At 44.2% G+C, this 25,742-nt stretch overlaps 1 protein-coding gene across 1 annotated transcript in view; it reads left to right on the top strand.

Annotated features, from left to right (window-relative positions):
* Positions 1-25,742, top strand: part of PTPRQ (protein tyrosine phosphatase receptor type Q) — an 814,679-nt gene that overhangs the window by 783,859 nt on the left and 5,078 nt on the right. Inside the window, exons 56-61 of the mRNA XM_073651596.1 lie at positions 2,796-2,877; positions 9,139-9,229; positions 15,044-15,120; positions 16,886-17,020; positions 17,101-17,226; positions 22,021-22,169. Coding sequence (XP_073507697.1) covers positions 2,796-2,877; positions 9,139-9,229; positions 15,044-15,120; positions 16,886-17,020; positions 17,101-17,226; positions 22,021-22,169 — 660 coding nt within the window. The remainder of the gene's footprint in view (positions 1-2,795; positions 2,878-9,138; positions 9,230-15,043; positions 15,121-16,885; positions 17,021-17,100; positions 17,227-22,020; positions 22,170-25,742) is intronic.

Below are 25,742 nucleotides of genomic sequence, written 5' to 3' on the forward strand. Positions count from 1 at the left end.
ATAACTACCTCTGGTTACATTTCTAAATCACTGCTGACAAAAACTTCTTAGGATATGTAACTCAACTAAAAATAAAAAAAATAAAAATGAGTTCTCTATATTTCCTAATAGGCCTATGGACTGAACACTATTCATTTACGAGTTATGCAAAGAAGGAGGCTTTAATTAGTATGGCACATTACTTCCCTCTGTATTATAAGGCTGTGTGCCCACGATGCGGTTTTTAAGCGTTTAAGCAGCGGCAAAAACGCTGCAGAAACGCTTAAAAAACGCATGGTAGAAGGCCTGCCATGTTCCCCAATGATAATCCGCATGTGCTGTGCACATGCTGCGGAAATTTCCGTTGCGGGTTATCATTGCGGAAAAAAACGCAGCACTACCAATTATTTTGCGGAAGCGCTGCATTTTTGCTTCCATTGACTTGCATTGGAACGCTTGGATTCCGCATCACTGGATCTCTACATGCGGAATCCAAGTGTTTCAATGTGCAGATGGTACCCGGGTCTGGAGGACAGGAGACTCTCCTCCAGACCGGGGTACCATAGAACCTGTAAAAAAAAAAAGAATAAAATAAAAAACAAACATTATACTTACCTTCTGATGGCCCCCGGTCTCCTTCTCTTCACTTGCCGGCAGATCGCGGTGGACTGAAGGACCTGCTCTGACCTCATAGTCATGTGACGGCAGGTCCTTCAGTGTAGTGTACCGCGAGCTGCCGGCAAGCCAGGACGGAGCGAAGCAAGACTGCGGGGGCCATCAGAAGGTAAGTATAGATTTATTTTTTTATTTTTTGACATTCTCTCGGGTCACAGTATATAAATCCATGCCGTTTGCATGGATTTATATAGTGTGACCAAGTTGTCAAGCACTTTCCAAGTGATGCTAAAATCACTTGGAAAGCGCTTGTCAACCCGCATGCGGAAATGCATGTGAAGAACACTTCACATCTGCTTGTCCCTGGCAGGAAAAACACATGTAAAATCCGCATATACAATCCGCATGTACAATCCGCATGCGTTTTTTCTGCCAGGGAGATGCAGAAATGCTCAGGAAAAAATCTGGAGCATTTCTGCATTGTGGGCACATAGCCTAAGAGTGTACCTGCAGGGTAATGTTAGCTAGCAGGTTAGTATAAACTGAGGCCATGACAAAGATGCATCACCACCATAAAATTCACATAAAAAGTCGGAGTGATCAGTATTTCATTTGTAATGGTTGAGTGCCTATAGAGGGTCCATTAGCGCTGTGTTGAAATGTAAAAAAAAAATCCATAACAGTGGAAAATGTTTATAGAATATATCTACTTTGGTGATATTTTAGTCCAAGCATAATAATCCTTAAAGGGATTGTCCACAATGTAGAATTCTTTTTCTTTCTTTTTTTCTTTTTTTTTATAAAAGTGTGCCCTTTTCAAAAGTTGTTAGCAGTGTGTTCTACTGCTTGGACTCTCAGAAATCATCTATAATATCTCATGAATCTATCAGGGAGTGTACAATTTTCCTGCAGTGCCACCACATGGGAAGTGAAGTATTAAACAGCTCTCATTTAATTCCATTGGCTGATCATCCAGTGCACAAATTTGCGGTCCTTCCAGAAGGAGAGTAGCTCGATGAAGCTTATCTTGGCTGGTGCTGAAGGGGACACTATTACCTTTAAATTGTTAGGGTAATCGACAATGATTTTTAAAAACCAGGACTCCTTCTAAAATGTATTTACTTTAGAGGGACATTAATTACCCAAACTATAATAAGATTGTAATAAGCAATGGATTCAGTGGTTCTTGCTGCTAATTGTGACATTCAGTTGAAAACCACTACATATTTTTCTAAGACCATGTCATCACATGTAAAAATCCTAATTTTTCCCATTCTTTTCTTTTGTAAATGTCTGAACCAAAATACGCAATCTGCTCTGATTATTGCCTTTCTGCTGTATTTCTGCTCCGCTTTTCTTTTATTTTCACATTCGATTCAGCATGTTTTATTTTTTTTTCAATAAGTACTGAACTGCTGGAATTCTGAACTTAAAAACACAATCACATTTTTATATGCTTTTTATAGGCCTCCCCATAGAAGAATGTAGAGAAAAAGACTTTAATAAAGTACCATTCTAAAGGGCGTTTAAACATACAGTTTTCAGGAGTGTTTATGAAATCACATCCACTTTGCTTGAACTGTTAAACATAGTCTTTTTATTTTTCTTACTTGCACCCTAAATATATTTTTATATAGAATAAGTGTGGCATGCAGTTTTGTGTGTTTACATGTGTGTAATGGTATTTTTGTAATCACATAGTGGGTTAAATAATAATAATTCAACCGAATGCATAGCATATCTGTTTGCACGTATTATAACATAATCTCTGTTGCAGGTTACTTAGTTATAGGAAATCACTCAAGTAAGTTAGCCAAAGTTGTGATGTGTTTTTTTTTTCTATTCTGAGCCTACAGATTTAATAGTGTGATGAAAGTTAATGTATGGTGCTTTTTCATGCATTTACAAGGACAACCTTCATATAAATCATAAAAGCATGACTAATTGCATGGTAACTGGAGAAATGCTTTGTCTCTCTAGGGTGAAACTTGCATGTGTGTGTTTTAGCTCCAACCAACTGAAAAGCCTTGGCATTGTGAGAACAAAATCACTGCTCACAAACAAGTGTCCAGAAGAACTTGACGGTGTATAGTACTTTCCGAATAACTAGAGATGATAGCGTATACCACGACTTGATCATTTGAATAAGTCATTGCAGAGAGTTATTTTATGTGTAATTGAATCCTGTACTTTCTCTCTAGGCCTGTGAGCAAGAAAACCTTTCTGCAGCACATTGAGGAGCTGTGTGCCAATAACAACCTAAAATTTCAAGAAGAATTTTCGGTATGTTCCTAACAGTTGTCACAACATCACAAGCTCTCCAGTAATTGTCATGTGTCACATTTCATGTCCATTTTAAGCATGTGAGACCAAGAAGAAACGCAGCCTTGATAATCAATACCCAATTACCCGGGTAATTGTTTAGACAGTAAGGCTACACTGATTTGGGTTTTACATGCTACATTACCCTATCAAATAGTTTGATCGAACTTAGTAAAGTAAAAAAAAAAAATCTCTGGAAGCAAACAATTTGGAATTTATTTTTGTATTGTGAAAAAACTGGATGGAAGTTTATGAAACAGCTGACGGAAGTTTGGTTCATTAGAATGTCAAAAAAATGTTATCAAGATTTTATACTGATCTTAATCAGTTTTTTATACTTTGTAAATTACAAGTGAGCACACGGTCAATGAAGTAGTCCTGGAAGAAATGTTTTTCCATAACCCTTTGGCAATATATATATAGTGTAATGTTAATGTGTTTAAATGCTTACTGATTGCCATCTTCTCCTTCCCAGTGCCCTTTCGATACTCTTCTGAACTATGTGACCTCAGTTATGCAGAGTCAACTGAAATAGCATATTATTTGTGGCCCGGAAGTCACTTTTTTAATGTAAATCTATTGAATCTTGATGTGATTCTCATAGACTTATATTGATAAAGCAACTACCGATCCACACAGAAGATGTCATGTGAGGCAGCTACACTGTATTCCAGGCATATGATTCAGAAGAGGGTCGTAATAGTGCTGGGAATTGGAGAAAATGGCAATCGGTACGTTCCTAAACACATCTTCATGCATGTTATACTACTTACACTTTACTAAGGTGTTATGGAATAAAAAAATTTCTGGGAGTGCTACTTCAAAGTGAATCTATCATCTGATTGATGTTGCCCATGGGCAGCATGAATAAGAACCTGCACAATTGCAGCCAGGTAATTTTTTCTCTGAATTGCTCCTGTTTTTCAAATAAAATATACTTTAACCCCTTCATGTGAATTTGCTTTTTTTGCGTTTTCGTTTTTTGTTCCCCATCTTCCCAGAGCCATAACTTTTTTATTTTTCCATCAATGTGGCCAAGTGAGGGCTTATTTTTTGCAGGATGAGTTGTAATTTTGAACGACATCATTGATTTTACCATATAGTGTACCAGAAAATGGGAAATAAATTCCAAGTGTGGTAAAATTGCAAAGAAAGGGCAATTCCACAATTGTTGTATGTTTTTTTTTACCATGTTCACTAAATGCTAAAACTACCCTGCCAGTATGATTCTCCAGGTCATTATGAGTTTGTAGATACCAAACATGTATAGGGTCTGTTACGGGTCCGGCTGGTGTAACCTCTGTGCTTCGGTGCAAGGAGGGACCAGAGGGGCGTGACTAAGTGCCTACTCGGCCTGACCAAGGTCGCACGGCGGCTCAATCGACTCCGTGAACCAGGGAGGGACCGGGCAGGTGGACCAGGTGCCACTCTGCGACCGACCTTGTGTGAGAGCAGGTGACTCCCATGGGTCAGATGACAGGAACTGACCGGTACAGCGGATAAGCACGGCAGGAAGGCAGACCGATGGTCCGGGTAAATAAGCAGGCTGGTTCGGCAGATAGCCAAACTGGTGCTCCGGGTAGGCAGGCTGGCGGGCACGGCAGGTAACAGACAGGTGCTCCAGGTAAGCAGGCTGGCGGGCAGGACTGTAGACAGACTGATGGACTGGACTGAAGACAGACTGGTGGGCAGGACTGTAGACAGACTGGCGGACTGGACTGAAGGCAGGCTGGCGGGCAGGACTGTAGACAGGCAGCGGGACCTGAGGGCTGAAGCAAGTGTTAGCAAACAGAACAACAACCTTGCACTGGCACCTAAATATTGGAGGAGGTGCCTAATATAGGGGAAGTCCTCCGGCCATTGGCTGGGGACTCTATAGGGCGGCGCGCGCGGCCCCTTTAAGAGGGAGGGAGCGCGCACACGCCCTAAGCACAGAGCCCGAGAAACTGCGCGCAGGGCGTGCCACAGCAGCAGGGGAGCGGGAGGACACCGGACCTGGACCGTGGCGGTGAGGGGAACGGCGTCTCTGCCCAGCTGGAGACAGAGACGCTGATGCTACAGGGTCTTTTTTATTTAAGTGAAGAAAAAAAAAATCCAAAATTTGTAACAAAAAAAAATGACGCCATTTTCCGAGACCAGTAGCGTCTCCATTTTTTGGGATTTGGGGCTGTGTGAGAGCTTATTTTTTGCGTGCAAACCTGACATTTTTATTGATACCGTTTTGGGGTAGATATGATGTTTTGATCACATGTTGCAATAAATTGCAATGTTGCGGTGACCAAAAAAAAGTAATTCTTGTGTTTTGATTTTTTTTTTCGTCTATCAAATTAATTGTTTTTATATTTTGACAGATTGGGCACGTCTGAATGTAGCAATACCAAATATGTGTATTTTTGTATTATTTTTTATTTTGAATGGGGCAAAAGGGGAGTGATTTGAACTTTAATTTTTTTTATATTTGTTAAAAAAAAAAATTCTACTTTTTACTTGCTTCAATAGTCCCCAAAGGAGACTTGAAGCTGCGATCTTCCCATCGCTTGTGCTAAGCTATGTGTAGCAGAAATCATCATCTCCTATGACCACTGGCTATCATCATCTGCAGACCCCTGACTGCCATGACAACCCATCGGCGCCCCACGATCATATGACAGGGGTGCCGATGGGTGTGTCTTATGACCCGTATCCAGTTTGCGCGAATCAATCTCCGACAGCGGCATTTAACATGTTAACAGCAGCGGTTGGATTGCGATTGCACCCGCGGCTGTTAGAGGCACATGACAGCTGATCAAATCAGCTGTCATGTGCTGGGAACAATGCGGGCTCAGTGCCACAGCCAGCATCAAAGGGAGGGACACGACTTTGGACGTACCTATATGTCCAAGGTCGTGAAGGGGTTAATTATCCGGTGGTGTTGGACTAGTCTTTTCTCAAGCTATGGTTCCAGACCCACTTTTCCCAGTGTCACTGCAGGTGATTTTCTGGTCTTTCCCTTTGCAAGTAGTTTGGGTAGAATGAATCAGGTGACCGGTTCCATTTAAGTACATTGCTGGACAATTATTTAAAATTTTAGGTATTTTAGTTTTTTAAATTGTTATTCCCGTCTTATGAAGTGATGGCAAAATTCAGTTCATAGTTGTGGTCCCAAATGGGATACAATAGTATCAAATATTAAAAATGAAGGGCAGTATAAATTATCATTGTCAATGGGAAAAGTGTTTAATGCCATTTCTTTTAAATGCAATTATACCAAGGAACTGGTGAAATTGCATTGATACATATGCCCTATTAAGTTCAATATTAACTCCTCAACATTGAATTATGAAAATCACAAGATTGATAGAAAATTGACCACAGGATCTATGAAAAATGGAAGCAATAGTTTCAAAACATCTTAATTGATTCAGCATCAAGTATGAGTGCCATGCACAGAAATACATGCTTCTACATGCCTTGGCTTAATGATTGTCTGAGGAATGTTCTGCCATTCTGAACACTCGGGAGCACAAATCATCTAAATCTGCTTCTGTCAGCTTCTTTTGCAATTGCCAACCAATGATATCACAGATATGCTCAATGGAAGGCAAGTCCAAAGACACTTACTGCCAAAATAACATGTTCAGGCGTGCAGTCTGCTCATAGTAGCACAAGCAACATGTCATGACATTGTCATTCTTAAACTTGGCTCCAAAAACACTTTGGAGGAATGGTTATACTGCTGGTTCCATGATCAAATTCATGTAATAGAGAGCTGTTAATGTACCTGTAATGAAGACCAGAGGGGTCCGTCTATTGTACATTATGCTTCACCACGCTATAACCCTGGGAGTAGGTAGAAGTTGTTGCATTTATCTCAGGCCAATGCTCTTAAAGGCTATCATGGTGCAATGGAGGCTTGATTGGAGGACTGTACTCTTCAGCGATGAGTCCCGCTTTTGTCTTGGATGCAATCATAGCCGGAGATTGGTCTGGAAACCACATGGGCAACGTCATGAAGAGGCTTTCCCGAGGGAACGTCACACCTATCCTAATCCTGGGATTATGATATGGATGGCATAATACACTGCTCAAAAAAATAAAGGGAACACTTAAACAACAGAATATAACGCTAAGTAAATCAAACTTCTGTGAAATCAAACTGTCCACTTAGGAAGCAACACTGACTGACAATCAATTTCACATGCTGTTGTGGAAATGGAATAGACCATAGATGGAAATTATTGGCAATTATCAAGACACCCTCAATAAAGGATCTCGGTACCAATGCTTTCTGGTAGATGTTTTGGTCACTTTTGAACGTTGGTTGTGCTTTCACACTCGTGGTAGCATGAGACGGACTCTACAACCCACAGAAGTTGCTCAGGTAGTGCAGCTCATCCAGGATGACACATCAATGCGAGCTGTGGCAAGAAGGTTTGCTGTGTCTGTCAGCATAGTGTCCAGAGGCTGGAGGCGCTACCAGGAGACAGGCCAGTACACCAGGAGACGTGGAGGGGGCCGTAGGAGGGCAACAACCCAGCAGCAGGACCGCTATCTCCGCCTTTGTGCAAGGAGGAACAGGAGGAGCACTGCCAGAGCCGTGCAAAATGACCTCCAGCAGGCCACAAATGTGCATGTGTCTGCACAAACGGTTAGAAACCGACTCCATGAGGGTGGTATGAGGGCCCGACGTCCACAGATGGGGGTTGTGCTCACAGCGCAACACCGCGCAGGATGCTTGGCATTTGCAACAGAACACCAGGATTAGCAAAGTCTCCACTGGCACCCTGTGCTCTTCACAGATGAAAGCAGGTTCACACTGATCACAGGTGACAGACGTGACAGAGTCTGGAGACGCCACGGAGAGTGATCTGCTGCCTGCAACATCCTTCAGCATGACCGGTTTGGCAGTGGGTCAGTAATGGTGTGGGGTAGCCTGACTGCCATTAGGTACCGAGATGAGATCCTCAGACCCCTTGTGAGACCATATGCTGGTGCAGTTGGCCCTGGGTTCCTCCTAATGCAGGACAATGCCAGACCTCATGTGGCTGGAGTGTGTCAACAGTTCCTGCAAGATGAAGGCATTGAAGCTATGGACTGGCCCGCCCGTTCCCCAGACCTGAATCCGATTGAGTACATTTGGGACATCATGTCTCGCTCTATCCACCAACGTCACGTTGCACCACAGACTGTCCCGGAGTTGGCGGATGCTTTAGTCCAGATCTGGGAGGAAACCCACAGGAGACCATACGCAACCTCATCAGGAGCATGCCCAGGTGTTGTAGGGAGGTCATACTGGCACGTGGAGGCCACACACAATACTGAGCCTCATGTTGACTTGTTTTAAGGACATTACTTCAAAGTTGGATCAGCCTGTAGTGTGTTTTTCCACTTCAATTTTGGGGGTGACTCCATTGGTTAATAAATTTGATTTCTATTGATGATTTTTGTGTGATTTTGTTGCCAGCACATTCAACTTTGTACAGAACAAAGTATTCAATGAGAATATTTCATTCATTCAGATCTAGGATGTGTTATTTGAGTGTTCCCTTTATTTTTTTGAGCAGTGTATATGGTAGTCAGACCCCTCTAGTCTTCAATGCAGATACACTTACAGCTTGGCGTTACATTGATTTGGTTGTGGAACCAGTAGTATAGCCATTTCTCTAAAGTGACCCATGAGCCATTTTTCAACACGATATTGTCAGGACACATAGTGATCATGCTACCATGAGCAATTGTGTGGCCTAAGCGTGGTACCATGGCCTGCATTGTCTCCAGACTTGTCTCCCACCAAGCACAACTGGTACGTCATTGGTTAGCAATGGCAAAGGGAGCTGCCAACAGCTGATCTTAATAATTAATGTGCCCAAGTGCATTCAGCGTGGCAGAATATTCTGTAGATAACCATTATTAACCTCTTTGGTAACATGCATGTAAGTATGTGCACTTCTGAATTTCATACTCATTTTTTCATCATTTGTATAACATTAACAGGTCTAATAACCCTGTGATTTCCATAATTCCATGACTTTTCATTCGTGGTGCTGCAATTTCAGTGTTGTGAAGTGTATACATGTGCACATTATAGATTAATATTCAATATCTGCTCTGCCTTTAATGATTATCCAGGGTAATTGCTTTACTCAATTAGGTAATAAAATAAAATATACAGTAGCAAATTATAAAACAATTTATTAATACTTGATAGATATACTGTATTACCTCATTGTTACTATCTTGCAGGAGCTCCCAAAGTTTCTTGAAGATCTTGCGGTATCAGATGCCGATCTGCCATGGAACAGGTCCAAAAACCGCTTCACAAACATAAAGCCATGTATGTATATCAATTTTAACACACGGGGGTACATTTATTAATTCTTAAATGTAGCTTAAAACTAGACTGGGTGCTCTTCACCGTTATTTTGCAGCAAACTTTTGGATAAATTTTGGCAAAAACTGGCAAACTTAAGTAGTCGTTATTTTCTTTCTTATAATTTATTAATACAGCACCAATGTATTATACAATAAATGTACTCATCACTGCCCTAAAGGATTTTACAATATACAATCCCTACCACAAACATGCAGTCTATGGCATCGCTGGACTATATATGGTCCCCAAGTAAAGATGAGCAATGTTGCATCACATGGCATACTTAGTTATTTAGTTTGAAAGAACCATCAACTGAGGCCATACATTAAAAACCATCAGAGGAGATGAAAATAGTCACTGCTATTTTAGGCACAGGTCTGTCCCTCGACCTTGCTGTTTACATAGTTTGGTTGAGGGGCCTGTGGGCTTTTTCAGCTGTTGACACCAAATTTTTTTGCCCAGTCTGACTCAGGCTATAAGTTTGCCTGAAGGAAAAACATTTGAACATCAACAATAAAAAAACAGAATGGCTAAGTAAAAATTAATCCACAATAGATATAAGCTGTAATATAATGATGTGCAGCACAATCAGTAGTTGGACTGTACTACAGGTAACAAAAAGGTAATTGTAGTGAGGGACTGGGGTTGTCAATTGACCTTAGAAAATGAGAACTTTTTTGTCTGGAATAAAAAAGTGCCCATTATTTTTTTCCCCATTCCTAAAACATTAAATATTTTGTCTCGTCTTCTTAAATTGGTATACTTGCAAAGTATTTGTAAAACCAAGCAAATTTGCAATGTATGTCTTATTAAAAATTCTGTAGTCTATCAGTGGTCTGCAAGGAGTGCAGTGCTTCCAAGCTCTTTGCTAAGACTGAAAGCTGGAGGAACAGTTCTGAAAACAGAAAATGATTCGCATTACTTATCACCTTGATCTTTAAAGGGTTATGCCCATCTCAGTCTTTCAGGGCAGAGATGGCAATAACTTAGTACAGGCACCAACCACAGGAAGTGAAGCTACGGAAAAAGATCAGCACAGCTGAGCTGCACTCTTTCCGTAAGTTCCATAGAAATATACAGTGGGGAAAATAAGTATTTGATAGACTGCCGATTTTGCAAGTTTTCCCACCTACAAAGAATGGAGTGGTCTGTAATTTTTATTGTAGGTACAGTTCAACAGTGCAAGACAGAATCTTAAAAAAAATGTAGAAAATTACATTTATAGGATTTTTACATAGTTAATTTGCATTTTATTGTGTGAAATAAGTATTTGATACAATAGAAAAACAGAGGTTGATATTTGGTACAGAAACCTTTGTCTGCAATTACAGAGGTCAGATGCTCCCTGTAGTTCTTGACCAAGTTTGCACACACTGCAGCAGGGATTTTGGCCCACTCCTCCATACAGATCTTCTCCAGATCTTTCAGGTTTTGCGGCTGTCTCTGGGCAACATTGAGTTTCAGCTCCCTCCAAAGATTTTCTATCGTGTTCAGGTCTGGAGACTGGCTAGCCCACTCCAGGACCTTGAAATGCTTGTTATGGAGCCACTCCTTAGTTGCCCTGGCTGTGTGTTTCGGGTCATTGTCATGCTGGAAGACAAAGCCATGATCCATCTTCATTGCTGTAACTGAGGGAATGAGGTTGTTGGCCAAAATCTTGCGATACTTGACCCCATCCATCCTCCCTTCAATACGGTGCAGTAATACTGTCACCTTTGGAGAAAAGCATTCCCAAAGTATGTTTACCCCACCGTGCTTCATCCACGGGGAGTGGAGTTGATACCAAAAAGTTCTATTTTGGTCTCATCTGACCACATGACCTTCTCCCATGTCTCCTCTGGATCATCCAGATGGTCATTGGTGAACTTCAAACAGGCCTGGACATGTCCTGGCTTGAGCAGGGGGACCTTGCGTGCCCTGCAGGATTTTAATCCATGACGGCGTTGTGTGTTACTAACAGTAATGTTGGAGACCGTGGTCCCATCTCTCTTCAGCTCATTGACCAGGTCCTCTCGTGTAGTTCTGGGTTAATTCCTGACCTTTCTCAGGATCATCCTTACCCCACGAGGGGAGATCTTGCATGGAGCCCCAGAACGATGAAGATTGACGTCATCTTGTGTTTCTTCTACTTTTTAAAAATTGTGTCAACAGTTGTTGCCTTCTCACCAAGCTGCTTGCCTATTGTCCTGTAGCCCATCCCTGCCTTCTGCAGGTCTGCAATTTTGTCCCTGGTGTCCTTAGACAGCTCTTTGCTATTGGCCCTGTTGGAAAGGTTGGAATGTGATTGATTGATTCAGTAAGTAGACAGGTGTCTTATACAGGTAACAAGTTCAAACAGGTGCAATTAATACGGATAATGAGTGCAGAGTAGGAAGGCTTCTTAAAGAAAAATTAACAGGCCTGTGAGAGCCAGAATTCTTGCTTGTTGGTAGATGATCAAATGCTTATTTCATGCAATAAAATGCTATTTAATCATTTGAAAATCATACAATGTGATTTTCTCTTTTTTTTTTGTTAGATTCTGTCTCTCACAGTTGAAGTGTACCTACAATAAAAATTACAGAACTCTCCATTCTTAGTAGGTGGGAAAACTTGCAAAATCGGCAGTGTATCAAATACTTATTTTCCCCACTGTATGTGAGTTATGGAAACAGAGTAGCTCCGCACCAATGGGCTGTTTCCACAGCCCAACTTCTTGTAGTTAATGCCTGAATGGATTTATTCTGTTTCACCCATAAAAGACTGGGATGGGAATAAATCCTTAAAGACCAATGTGTCACAAATAATGGCTTATTTTTCCTATGTAACACATCAAGAACTGCTGCTCAACCACCATTTGTGAATACACTCTTATGTAGTATATTCAACAAATGTTTTCACCTGATTTACACTCCATTAGATACTGGTACGCCAAGACAGAAACTTCTTTTAAGGCCATGTGCACATGTTCAAATGACGCGCCTCCTGGGCCGTGGGGTACTCAATTAAAGGGAAAGTAAAAGGGTAATTAAGTTTTTAGAGATAATGTTCTTAACGTCACCTGTGGTATGCGACTGTATGAGCCCGCCGCTGCGGTGCAGATCCTCTGGAGCTGATGGTGACGCAGCAGAGTTGGTTCAGCTCTCCACAGGCAGAGCTAAGCCCCAGGGCAGGAAATAGTGATGTTATGAGGTAGATGTTTTTGGTGCGGTGTAATGCAGGGCTGGTGATGGCGCAACAATAATTCCAGGACACAGTGGGGTGCAGTCTTCAGGTTTTACTCACAGTTGTTCAAGACTCCAGGTTACAAGGGCCAGTGTGTATCCTCCCACGTCGTCCTGTGTCCTCCAGGGAAGGGGTTCAGCAATCTCTCAAGAGTACTTAAACTGGACCCCGTTCTATGTGCCTTTCCCTGCGCTGGCTCTCACCCTCCTGCCCTGCGCCTCACAATCAGTGTCCCAAGCCAGTGGCCTCGGGCCTTGTCGGGCGATCTGCAGTCCCCTGGACCCTATGCGGCCACCTTCTTGGCGATGTAATTGTGGCTATTGGCTGCAGCACATTGTAAATGCAGCAGCCTCCGGTTACCTAGCTGAGCCTGGTTGTTCTCCACTAGTTAGGGGCCGGTCCCCTCTGCGGCCTGATCCCTCCACGTCCGTGTAGATTCGGGCGCACGGGTGGCATCCGCACTCGCAGTGCCCCTGGGTTCCCCTCGGTTCCTCCTGGAGCCCTCCTCACTGCTCCTCTCTTCTCTTCAGTCTCTCCTCCTGGGCCTCTTAGACTGGGCCCTGCTCCATTCTCCACTCCCCCTGAGCAGAGCTCCTCCAGAGCTCCTGCTCCCAACTCTCTGTCCTCTGTAGTGACTCACTGAACTCTCTTACTAGGCCCGGCTCCTCTCTCTCCACTTAATTTTGCTCCAAGCACTGAAGCTAGGAGCATGGACTCTTCTAGATGTTTCTATCTCTCTTTCTGTCTGTGCTCCACTGAACTTCTTCCTCCACCCACCTCCTCTACCTAGTTCCATCCTCCAGCTAGGGACCAGGGACTGTGCTTCTCCCTTAGGAACAATCTCGCCCTTCCCTCCTGAAGTGGAGAGTATTGGATGTGGGTGTGTGGGTCCCAGGTAGTACTCCGTCCTTACCTGAGAGTGGGGTACCACACCTCTGGGTGAGATGCAGTACCTCTGTGGCAACTGGACCCGCAGGGGCGCCACACAGTATTTGGTCAGTATTTTGCATCAGTATTTGTAAACCAAAATCAGGAGAGGAAGAATAAGAGGAAAAGTATAATAGAAACACGTCACCACTTCTGCATTTATCACCCACTCCTGGTTTTGGCTTACAATTACTGCTAAAAAATGCTGACCAAATATTGAACATGTGAACTTGGCCTAAGAGATTTAAGACAATGCCAGGGAAATTGACTTTCCTGTTATATTCTATGGACCTATGAGTCTTCAAATTCATTCAGTTAGAAAAAGGGGCACTTCCTTTTACACACCTCATTTTACCTCAATGTCATTTCTTTATCCTTCATTAATCTGCTCGCACATCTCTCACATAAATGTTAAAAAACTCGCTATCATTTTCAGCATTGTTGGTGTTCATAAGGTGAAGAACAGCTATGATGTAGTAAAGGATCAAGAAGCAGTGCAACACTGGGCACCATAGCAATTCAGCTGAAAAATGGATTATCCACTTCTTTAAACTTGATCCTTGGGTTAGATTGTGGGGTCAACTCTCACACCATTGCCGATCAACTGTTTTAATAGGACTGCATAACTCCTTGGAGCATTGTGTCTCCTTCATTGTTTACACTGGTCCGAACTGCACACCATACTTTTAGGAACAGCTGTGCCTAATATTGCAGCTCAACTCAAAGCTGCAATACCAGGCAAAGCCTGTGGACAAGAGTGGTGCTATTTCTGGGAAAAAAATCTTTCTGATTTCACAATGTTTACATTTCATTTAAAGAGAAATAATTCTGTGTTGTGTACAGCATTAATAAACACAATTTTCACATTGCAACTGCTCTGTGATCTTGAAATGACCCTTGTAATGTTCCAAGGCTGATTGTCTGAGTAACTCTGTACGCACAAGCTTTTATTTGCAGGTGCAAGAAATTGTAGACTTAATAGTGTCTTAACTTTGTAATGTGACCTAAGTAACCAACCTCTTTAACATTCTTTACTTGACAGCCGTCCCAAGACTATTTGCTACCCTTACACTTACAGTATAGAAAGTGTTAACGTGAGAAGTCCTATATTCATGTAAAGAAAACCAAAATAAAGTATAATGATTGCAGTGTATGTAATGTAGAGGCCTTTAGTTATTGTTTGTTCATTTTCATGAGCTGCTACGTCATGTACAATTTCATCCATTGATCAGTTTTAGGGATGAGTGGACCCGTGAAAGTTCGGGTTCTGATACCCGAGCTGAACTTTATTCTATAGCTTGGTTTGGGTACCAGAACTGCACCCGAACTTGAACCAGAATGCCATGAAAACAATGGGGACCCGAACTTCTGGAAAATACTCTCTCTCCTCCCGTATTTCCCCCAGAACTCCGAACATTGCAACGGGTTCGGGGAGAAGTCTGTGTTCGGCTTTTAGCTCCCGGAACACTAAGTGACCGGTGCAAACCCCAAACTTAATTCGGGTTTGCTCCTCTCTAATCACTTTGATTAACTCTTTGTGATAATGCTATTTATCCAATCTTTTATAAGAAAGGGTACTTTGTACTGCAGACTGTAAGTGTAGATATGTGCGAGACTAATCTGTCCTACACATTTATGCCACAGATAACAATAACCGAGTAAAGCTTATAGCGGATGCTGGTGTGCCAGGCTCAGATTACATCAATGCCAGCTATGTGTCTGTAAGTATAAAAATGCCCTATGGTCGACCATTCTGGTTAGGGATCTTGGTTTGAAAACTAGAAATAAAACATCACATTCAGAAGACAGCTTTGCTTTATGATCATAAAAAAGGGGTTTTCCACATTAATTTAAAAAAAGATGTTCAAATGCGTTCATAGGGTCATTCTATATAACTTACAAATGCACTTGTATTAGCTAAGCTCCACCGACAAGTCCATCACACCATTGGTCCAGGTACCTTCAGTACAACTTCTTGCCCCGTGCATGACATGGGAGAAAGTTTCCTGTGTCAGGCTTGCGACTGGAGTTGTTTTTAAAGGGGGCTGGCTCACTGGATCATTTGAATGGGCCGCGCCCTTCTCTGCCTTTGTATTAGCCATGGCAAAGAAAGGGGTTAGCTAGCTTCATTGCATAATCAAGCAAACTACATAGAATACTTTCTCTTTCAGATAAAACCTTGTAAAACGCACGTTTTTGCTGCCCTCATTCCCCAAAACAAGCTAAAACTGATTTCAGAACAAAAATCACTCTATGTCTTGTAACTTTTCTGATTTGTACTCTTTGTAACTTGCCCTGAATTTTTATGAGTCGGCTGTTCTCTTTTATCATCATTTTCCCATCACTATAAGTTCTGGAACTTCCCTTTCCTCACTTAAAATGCATTGCTGCTGCCAAATCAAGAGAAGAAAGACAAAGACCCATCCCCACTTTTGGCAATCCACCTCAGCATCTTTGCTAGTTGAAATGAATTACACTTGAAAGCAAGTTAGACAAGGGAGACAACTCCTCCTTGTACTATGATTCCTGCACGTGTCATGGAGCATGCCCACAACACTCTCCAATAAGAGTGTTACAATGATTTACAGTATCTCTAGTATACAAGATTTTATGGGTCAGATGGCTGCTGTAATCTGCTGTTTACAATGGCTCAAGCAAAATGAATGCTCCCGTAATCATGTACAAAAAATAGAATAAATCTACAATCAGAAATATAAAACAGATTTGAAAAATGAATATATCATTATCTGGCTATAATTAGTAACAAAAAATATATAGATAATATATTTTCACAGAAAATAAGGCAACATTAGTCAAGGGAAAAATTGGCAATTTTTGTTCACCCATTAGTTTAAGCGCACTGTTTCAGCTCTGAACGCAATATAGCGCTTTGCTCAAACTTTCTAGATAATTTATTGGCCTTATGCAAACCTTCAACCCCATCTCTTCTGACATGCTTATAAATTCCTTAAACAATACCACCTTTGTGACCATTGTGCCTCTGACCATCACCTATCTGCCTGTCTGCACACATTTAAGTTTTCTGGCCGTTTTTTGTTACTATCTTTACTCTTTGCACTTGTACAAAATATGACTTGTAATGTAAACTGGTTCATTTACAGTTATTTAGAAATCTCCTTAACTAGAAATAAAGGGTGAAATTATTTAGGGTAAGATTGTAATCTAATCTTATATTTTACTTTTTACTTTTTTCCCACATATAAAGGGAGGTTATATATTTATAGGAATTTACTGCAGCGTACAATGTTACATTCGGGTGGCGAGGAGTAGAATATGTGCTATGGTACCTTGACCTTGCCACAACAACCAGTTTAATAAGAACAGGCATTTCATCAACGAGTAGAGAGGTGATGATGATATGTCCCATACACACAATGGAAATAAATCTTCCTAAGAGCCTAGCTAGTTTAGTGTTACAGTACATAGCGGCCAGACTTCTCTCAGTAATTGCTTTTCTCATTTTAGGGTTATATTTGTCCTAATGAGTTTATTGCTACACAAGGCCCATTGGCAGGAACTGTGGGTGACTTTTGGAGAATGGTATGGGAAACCAGAGCAAAGACCATAGTAATGCTTACTCAGTGCTTCGAGAAAGGAAGGGTAAGTGTATTGTGTTTGTTGCAAACATGCTGTAATATATATATTTTTAATTCCTATTAACAAATATGTGTGTTTTACAGATTAGATGTCATCAATATTGGCCAGAGGATAACAAACCAGTTACAGTTTTTGGGGATATTGTGATCACCAAAGTGGTAGAAGACGTCCAAATTGATTGGACCATTCGAGACCTAAAAGTTGAACGGGTAATTATATTAACTGTATGGGTAGTAAATTATATAAATATTATATGCGGGATGTAACACCGGCCTTACATTCTTTTGCCAGTGATTGTGGAGCTCCTCCATGGCTGGCTGAGTCCTACATCACTGTTGCCTCCCTGGGCATGTGCATTGTGCCGTCAAAGATGCGAGCGTACATCCAGCTTCGATGTGCATATCCAGGGAGGGAGAATATTGCTCGTTTATACAAGATTTGCTAAAAGCTGGAGGTGACGTGGCAAATAATGTTACTCATGGCCAAAGTGGTTTGATAACATGATGAGAGGGAGGATTGATCTCTGAAACTAGTCACCAACTAGTTTGCATATCACGAGCGGCGTTTTAAAACTGATTTTATGGTTATTCACCAATCAACTAAGCTACATAAAGGGGATTGTTAGAAAGTACATATAAGGTGCAATAAATATATGGTGGTGGTTTGGGGAAGCTAGGGCAGCTGACAGGTTCCCTTTAAAGATAAATTAAGTAAATTACACCTTTCCCTTCGAGTCAGCCAATGTTACATCATTAGAAAATCTATTAAAGAAATCATTAAAGGGAATCTGTCAGCAGGTTTTTGCTATGTGATCTGAAGACAGCAGCAGATAGAGGCTGAATCGCAGAATTCAGGGATGTGTCACTTGTCAAAGTGCATGCTGTTGTTTACTAGCTGTAAAGGATTTATCACTAAGAGATTAACATTACCAGACTAGTCCGACTCCGCCCCCTCCTGTGATAAGCACCTCACTATCTATGAACTTTGTACATACAGAGCCTGGTGTAGGCGGGGTTAACTTTCTCAGCTCTGCTTCATTCTCAATCTAAGAGCTCTGATTGTGAGAAAACAGCTGCACCCAGTAATCTAAGTGATACATCCTTGGATACAGCTTCTCTTTGCCTAGTCAGGCTTCTCTCAGATGAGGTAGAAATAAAACTGCTGACAAATTCCCTTTAAACCTAGATTACTTGAGGACTTGAGTTCAAACACAATGCTACATAGTATGAGGTTATCATATACTGTACTATATAACAAGTGACATATTTGGTGGTTAGGTACTTAGCTACTCACTCTAATCATTTGCTGTCAAACTTCAGATTAGCCCTACCACTCACTATGGCAATGCGTAGATTAATTTACTTAAAGGGAATCCATCACCAAGTATTTAGTACCTAACCTCACCCTCTTACATTTCCTCCCTCCTTAATCATGGTCGTCCCGACCATGAGAGCACCTGTAAGAAAAAACTAATGCACATTTAAAACATTCAACACATATTTATATTAAAATACGCAATAGATTAATTCACTTTTTCTTGTTGGTCAATCTTGACCTCGGTCCCACTCAGTTGGGACGCTGGAACACAGAGTTTAAGTTCTTTTGGATATGAGTCCGTCGGACTCCGGTCCCCTTGCTCCTGGGACCCCCCAAAAAAAATGTCCACCACAGGCCCGCTGGCCAACAACTCCTGCTCCGACAGTCCTGAAGCAGTGACCCGGCTCGATCTTCGGGTCGTCCTGACAGTTTCTCCCCCTCCCTCCTTTTACTGAGTACTGTCCAGTTGAGGACCATGAACCGCTCGAGAGTTCTTATACTAGGACACAGTCCATGAAGCAGTTGCACACAGTCCCGTAATTAACCCTTTTAGGGTTCAGTCCCGTAATCCAGCAGGGGAATGCGCAGAACTTGGAGGGGGGGGGGGGGGACATACACAAACAGAATTATCTTTTGGCCGTCCGGCCAGCACCATTTCTCCTTGGTGCTATCAGGGCTTCTTGCCCTTTAAGAGACGTGGAACAGTCTCTCTTTAGTGACCGCATCCTGGGCCACCTCCGGTCACTACCGGGCTAGACAGGAGCTCCTGCCCCTAGGAACGCGGAACAGTTCCTTTCCGAATTTACTGTGCAACGAGCACAACAAGATTTTTTTTTTTTTACAGCAGCCGCTCACTCGTGGATTCCTCTGGGACTACCGTAATGGGCCACTCCTTGACCCTGTATATAAATGATAGTGGTTCCAGAGGATGCATCACTGGAGACCGATCCTCCGCTGTTATTATGGCTCCTTGTTTCTGCGGTTGTTAGGCTGGGAGATGCCGACCGCACGCCCCCTTGAGAACCGGCTGTCGCTCCCAATGACTCCAGCGCAGGAGATCCCCCTCTGGAGTTTACACTGTCACTTTGGCCCACAGCCAGCTGTACTGTGGCCACTACCGTCGGCCGCACAGGCCGATTCATCGTCTGCTCTTCTGTGTCAGACAGAACAGTGACGGCCACTGCATATGGGCCTCGGGGCCCACGCTCATAAAATAAATGCAACCCGGTTACCCATAAACAAGAGACCGGGGGTGTCAACAGACCCCTGATTGACATACACCTTCTCGCCGGTCCCCACTTCCTGTATGAATCCGTAGCCGCGGAACAAATCAAAATGTCGCACGATGCCGCTAGTCATCCGGCCGGACATTGCTCCTCCCCCCGGCCTCTGCAGCTCTTCGCGGATGCGGCGCTCCTGCCTCTTCTTCTCAGCGATTACCCCGGCGATCCACCGGGCCTCCTCTTCCCCGGGGGTTGTCACTACTGCCTGGTAAGTAGGGGGCTGGGGGCTGGAGACAGGACCCGCGTTGCAACTTACCGCTGCCACGGTCACCGGAGCTGGCTCACCGTCATCTGCTGGCACATCCGCCGCCGTTGTTCCTCTGGCCGCTTCCTCCTGGACCGCTTCCTGTTTCTCTCCGGGGCTTGCGACCACGAGCCCCTTTAAGGCCTTTGCAAGGGAGACGGCATCCTCACGTGGATCGTGGAAGGAGTACCAGCCTGGTACGAATGGTAAGCCGCTCTCTACGGGATAATCATGGAGGTCAAAGACTCCCCAGCGGCCTCCTGGACGTTCCTTCTTCTCTTGACGTTCCCTGCGCCGGCTCCACTCCATTCTCCCGCAGCCACCACGATAAGACATGTTGCTCTGCTGCTGCAGCTTTACTGTCTCTCCCAGCAATGGCGCCGCACTGTTCAACACATGGGGTTTTTCTTCTAGACTCCGCCCGTCCATGGGTGGAGCTGCCTTTGGCAATTCTTCCCACTCTGTCTCTGGGATCTTCAATGGTAGGTGGAACTTTTTCCTTCGCCGCGCCCATCGTGGGCAGATACCACTCACAGGGGGCCGTAATCTCCATCTGGGCCGGCGTCCATACCATACTGCTTTCCGCTCCGTTTTGTGCTCAGGACGCCCACAATGGGCGGGACTTTCACCAATCTCCGCGCCATCCTCCGCCATCTTTAGACTCACGTTACCGGCCACCATCTTGGCATCGCCATGTTCATCCGCAATCTCATTTCGTACACTTTTCAATTCTCTCCGCTGCATTTGTTTATCTTCAGGCGCCTCATCTGCGCCGCGGGTCCTCTCCACCCCGCTCTCTTCATGCGAGGAACTCGCATCCTGCCGACTAAGCCAATTTTGTAGGAACCTCAGGGTAGTAGTTGTGGTGAGGGGTTGATGTGTTCCCTTACCCTGGTCCCATGACAAAGATAAATGTCCCAATTCTCCTGTGTTGTGCGTGTGGTGCAGAACACTCACGTTTGGATTGCAGATCTCTGCTGTCTTCAGTTCTTTCACCTCAGGAACCGCCGCACACACATTTAGGGACTTCCATTCCGTTTTATAAAAAAGAACTTTACTAGAACACTTGCAATCATCTTCATACAGCATACAGCATTGATCACATACTATTCCAGGGTTACCGTCTGATACACCGCACGTATAGATGTTCACTGTCCGCTTGTCCTGAGCTGTCCCTTCCATAGCGGACGTTCCTGGTCTATGAGACCCTCGCAGTTTTAAGAATCCCGTACTGACTATTTCCCGTCCGACTTCCCCTTCAATGAAGGCTTTTGGACACACACCTCACTGTGAATCCTGTGGACCGTAGGTCCCGAACGTTCGGAAATGTCTGGTCCAGAATATCTGAATACGGGTTCTTTTCTGCTGGACAGATCGTGCCAACGGTGCCCCCTGGACCACCAACTGTAAACTCCTTACATCTCTCTCACTTCCTCTAGAACTGCCTGCAACAAACCTCTCTGTGCTTCACTGAATCTGCTCCTCCCACACTGAGCAGCTCCCAAACCCCCTTAACTCTTTCCTAACCTGCAACTATATCTGCTTTAAACTATAGTGCCCCCCTTAGCCTACTCCCCTCCTATTCTAATACCCTATCTGCACTAACCTATACTGACCCTATATCTAACACATCAGGCCATTGATAATAACACATGTTTACATTTCAAACAGGATATAGCGTTATGTGTACACATACAGACAAGGTGCATGACCAGGTCCTGGTCATCCTCTTACAGTTTTATCCCCAGGAGATTTTCACTAGAGGACTAGTAAACTTACTTCCATGTAGTTCAACCATTCCCCCATCACAGATTGCTTGCTTTCTGCCTATACACAGTGTACACAGAAATCTGCGAATCAGTGGCGGGGGGGGGGGGGTTAAACGGAGCTCAGCATTCAGAGAACTGGTCCATCTACAGCTAAGAAAACAGCAAGAAGCCCAGTAAAGTGACACGTAACTGGAATCAGGGTCTCAGCCCCTACAACATGCTGCTCACAGATAGGGTACCAAAAACCTGGTCACAGATTCCCTTTAGAGAAAAAGAAGTAAATGTTAATCTTATATTTCTGAACAATCACAACATACAATAAACATAAAGTAATAAAATCTTTCCCCTTAAAATAATTTCTCAGACTCTTATATATTTTTTTCACTTCAGCATGGCGATTACATGATGGTCCGTCAGTGTAATTTTACTTCTTGGCCAGAACATGGAGTCCCAGAAAACACTACAGCCTTAACTCATTTTACAAAAATGGTTCGAGCAAGTAGACCGCATGAAAATACACCGACAATTGTACACTGCAGGTACCAATCATAAATTGTTAAATACGGGGTCTGAATTTTCATTTTTACAAAAAAAAAATACAAATTATAGAGCTTTGTCACTTTTGAGTTAACTGGTATGGTAATACTGTGCAAAGGTCATATTTTATTGTACATTAGGTCAGTAGTGTAATGTAAGAACACATGGTCTGGTAACTGATACATAATCATTGGCTTTTGACTTTTGAAAGTACTCAAATTCTTTTTTAAGTATATTTACTATTATTACTATTATTGTTATTTGAATATAACAGTATAGTTATGTTCACACAAGGAAATTCCATAGTGAATTACAGCAGCTGCAATGTGGATGAGATTTTACCAAATAAGCCTTCGCTTTTCCCGGTGCGTTGGCAATCAGGGTAATGATGCTTGGGGTTGATGTCAGCTGTGAATTGTCCAAAAACACCAGACACCCACATTACTAACCCAGTATTAAAAAAAAAACACAAAAAAACTTTATTTAAATAAACACTCCTCCACAGTTTCCATGGTTCACCATTTTATTAAAAAAAAAAAAAAAGTTGCAACGCATGTCCGACACACAGGGCCGGCGTCAGCACCCGGCGCACCCGGGCAAATGCCGGGGCCCTGAGCAGGCAGAGGGGCCCACTGGCGGTCGCGCACCCCGCTGGGCTATGGGCGGAGGAGAGCGGTGTCAGTGACGCGCCCCCTGGGCCAGTGTTGTTAGGGATACCCGGAGCCGGATCAGATGGGGGTTGTAGTCTCCGAGTGGCTGTGACCCGGTCCGTGCCCAGGGTGTCAAGCTCAGTGTGTGGCAGTCCTTATGATGTTTCTAGATGTTCTTTTGTGTCGACTACGCCACCCGTTGAATTGCGGTCAATACGGCCGCCGCTGCAGCAGGGTCCGCTGAGGCTGATGATGTATGTGCAGCTCAGGTAGTATAACCCCCAACGGGAGGGGTATAGCCTCAGGGGGTCAGTTGCAGAGGATGGGGGTTGTGGTGGTGCAGCGAGGATGGAAATGAGACTCAGAGTCGGGCTGTGCAGTTCAAGGTTTGTTTACTTACTGCAGTTGTTCTGGTCACTCCGGCCTTAAGTGACCACCCGAGCCGTGCTGCGTCCACCAGGTCCTGGACTCAGCCAACCCCCAGGTGATTCTGGAGCGTGGTCCTGAGCTCCCTTTCTGTCCTGTCCTCTTCTCTGGCCTTCCCCACCAGGGATCCACCTATGTCCGGCTCCCTTGGGCCTCTTGGTGGTAAACCCTTGTCTCTGGGTTCCCTGACCCTATTCCTGGTCTGCCTTCCGGGTGGATTTAGTGGGTGGTCGTGGCAGATCCTGCCCACGACCTCCGGTTCCTGGCTAAGGTGTGCTGTAGCCTCTGCCAGCTTGGGATCCGGTACCCTGTTGCCAACTCTTCACCCTCTGGTCTAATTTGGGCTCTTGGAGTTCCTTCTTTCTCCCCCTCTGGGTCTTTCTTTCTCCTCTCTCTCTCTCTTGGCCTTGGAGCTGCTCTTCTCCTCTGCTCTGACAAAAGACTGACAGACTGACTGACCCTGATCTAAGATGGTGCCCACCTTATATACTCCCTCTATGTGTGAGCTCAGGTGACCAGCACCCAATGAGCTCCTAGCACTACCCAGACTGCTCCCCCTATCTGCCCCTACACTACTGGGATGTTCCACCCCCCTCCCACTCCAGCCAGGAACAGACACTGTCGTACCTGCACATTTCTCTAGTGGGAGTACCATCGGTCTGTTCCCCGGAAATGGGATGTGTGTAGTGCATGCAGCTAACTGAGCTCAGTTCCACACTCCATCCTTACCCGGGAGTGGAATATCACACCTCTGGGTTGAGGTGCAATACCCCTGTAGCAGCCGAATCCTCAGGGTGCTACATCAGCGCCCGCCCTTCTCCGCCGCTTGCTCAGGGCCCCGGCAGCTGGATACTTATCTCTCCCCGTGCCTCCGCAGATCAGCTGTCTTCCTGCTCTGCGCTCCCTTTGACGTCTCAGGTCAGAGGGCGCGGTGACGCCTTTACACCGCGCCCTCCCCTGAGCCGTCACAGGGAGCGCTGAGCGGGAAGACGCCGACAACGCTGGAATTCGGACCCGAACAGCGGGCAGCGGGCAACAGGTAGCAGGCAGCAGGTGAGGAGAAGGGAGGTGAGTATTTGATTTTTTTAATGTATGGAGGCATGGGGCAGTATAAAGAGAAGGGGGGGGGCATCCTGCATGGGGCATTATAAAGAGAGGGGGGGTACATCCTGCATGGGGCATTATAAAGAGGGGGGGTGACATCCTGTATGGAGCATTATGTGGGGGGTAACAGCCTGCATGGAGCATTAAAAGGGGGGGCCTGTATGGGGCATTACGTGGGGGGACAGCCTGTATGGGGCATTATGTGGGGGGTAAAAGCCTGCATGGAGCATTATAAGGGGGCACAGCCTGCATGCAGCATTATATGGGGGCCAGTATCCTGTATGGAGCGTTATAAGGGGACCGGTATCCTGTATGGAGCGTTATAAGGGGACCGGTATCCTGTATGGAGCGTTATATGGGGGCCAGTATCCTGTATGGAGTTTTATAAGGGGACCAGTATCCTGTATGGAGCGTTATATGGGGGCCAGTATCCTGTATGGAGCTTTATAAGGGGACCAGTATTCAGTATGGAGCGTTATATGGGGGCCAGTATTCTGTATGGAACCTTATATGGGGGCCAGTATTCCGTATGGAGCCTTATATGGGGGCCAGTATTCCGTATGGGGGCCAGTATTCCGTATGGAGCCTTATATGGGGGCCAGTATTCCGTATGGAGCCTTATATGGGGGCCAGTATTCCGTATGGAGCCTTATATGGGGGCCAGTATTCCGTATGGAGCCTTATATGGGGGCCAGTATTCCATATGGAGCCTTATATGGGGGCCAGTATTCCGTATGGGGCCTTATATGGGGGCCAGTATTCCTTATGGGGCCTTATATGGGGGCCAGTATTCCTTATGGGGCCTTATATGGGGGCCAGTATTCCGTATGGAGCCTTATATGGGGGCCAGTATTCCATATGGAGCCTTATATGGGGGCCAGTATTCCGTATGGGGCCTTATATGGGGGCCAGTATTCCTTATGGGGCCTTATATGGGGGCCAGTATTCCTTATGGGGCCTTATATGGGGGCCAGTATTCCGTATGGAGTGTAATATGGGGGCCAGTATTCCGTATGAAGCGTTATATGGGGGCCAGTATTCCGTATGGAGCCTTATATGGGGGCCACTATTCTGTGTGGAGCGATTCACCGGTTTCTGAGCTATTGTGGAATTTACAATAGATATCACTCATGTAATGTAAGAAGTGAAATATTTGCATTGTACTATATATATATATATATATATATATATATATATATATATATATATATATATTTCTCCGCCGTATCTCTGCATCATGAATCGTGGTATGTGTTAAAGGGGCCCACTGAGACTCTTTCGCCCAGGGCCCAGAAAAACCTGGAGCCGGCCCTGCCGACACAGTTCACCAAATCCAACGTAGTCCACAAATGGAAACTGAAAAACATAAACAGAGAGAAATAAAAATAAGACACT

This window comes from Phyllobates terribilis, unplaced genomic scaffold, assembly GCF_046119375.1.
Source record: "Phyllobates terribilis strain yellow unplaced genomic scaffold, ASM4611937v1 Scaffold_11__3_contigs__length_659146591, whole genome shotgun sequence".
Taxonomy (NCBI): Eukaryota; Metazoa; Chordata; class Amphibia; order Anura; family Dendrobatidae; genus Phyllobates; species Phyllobates terribilis.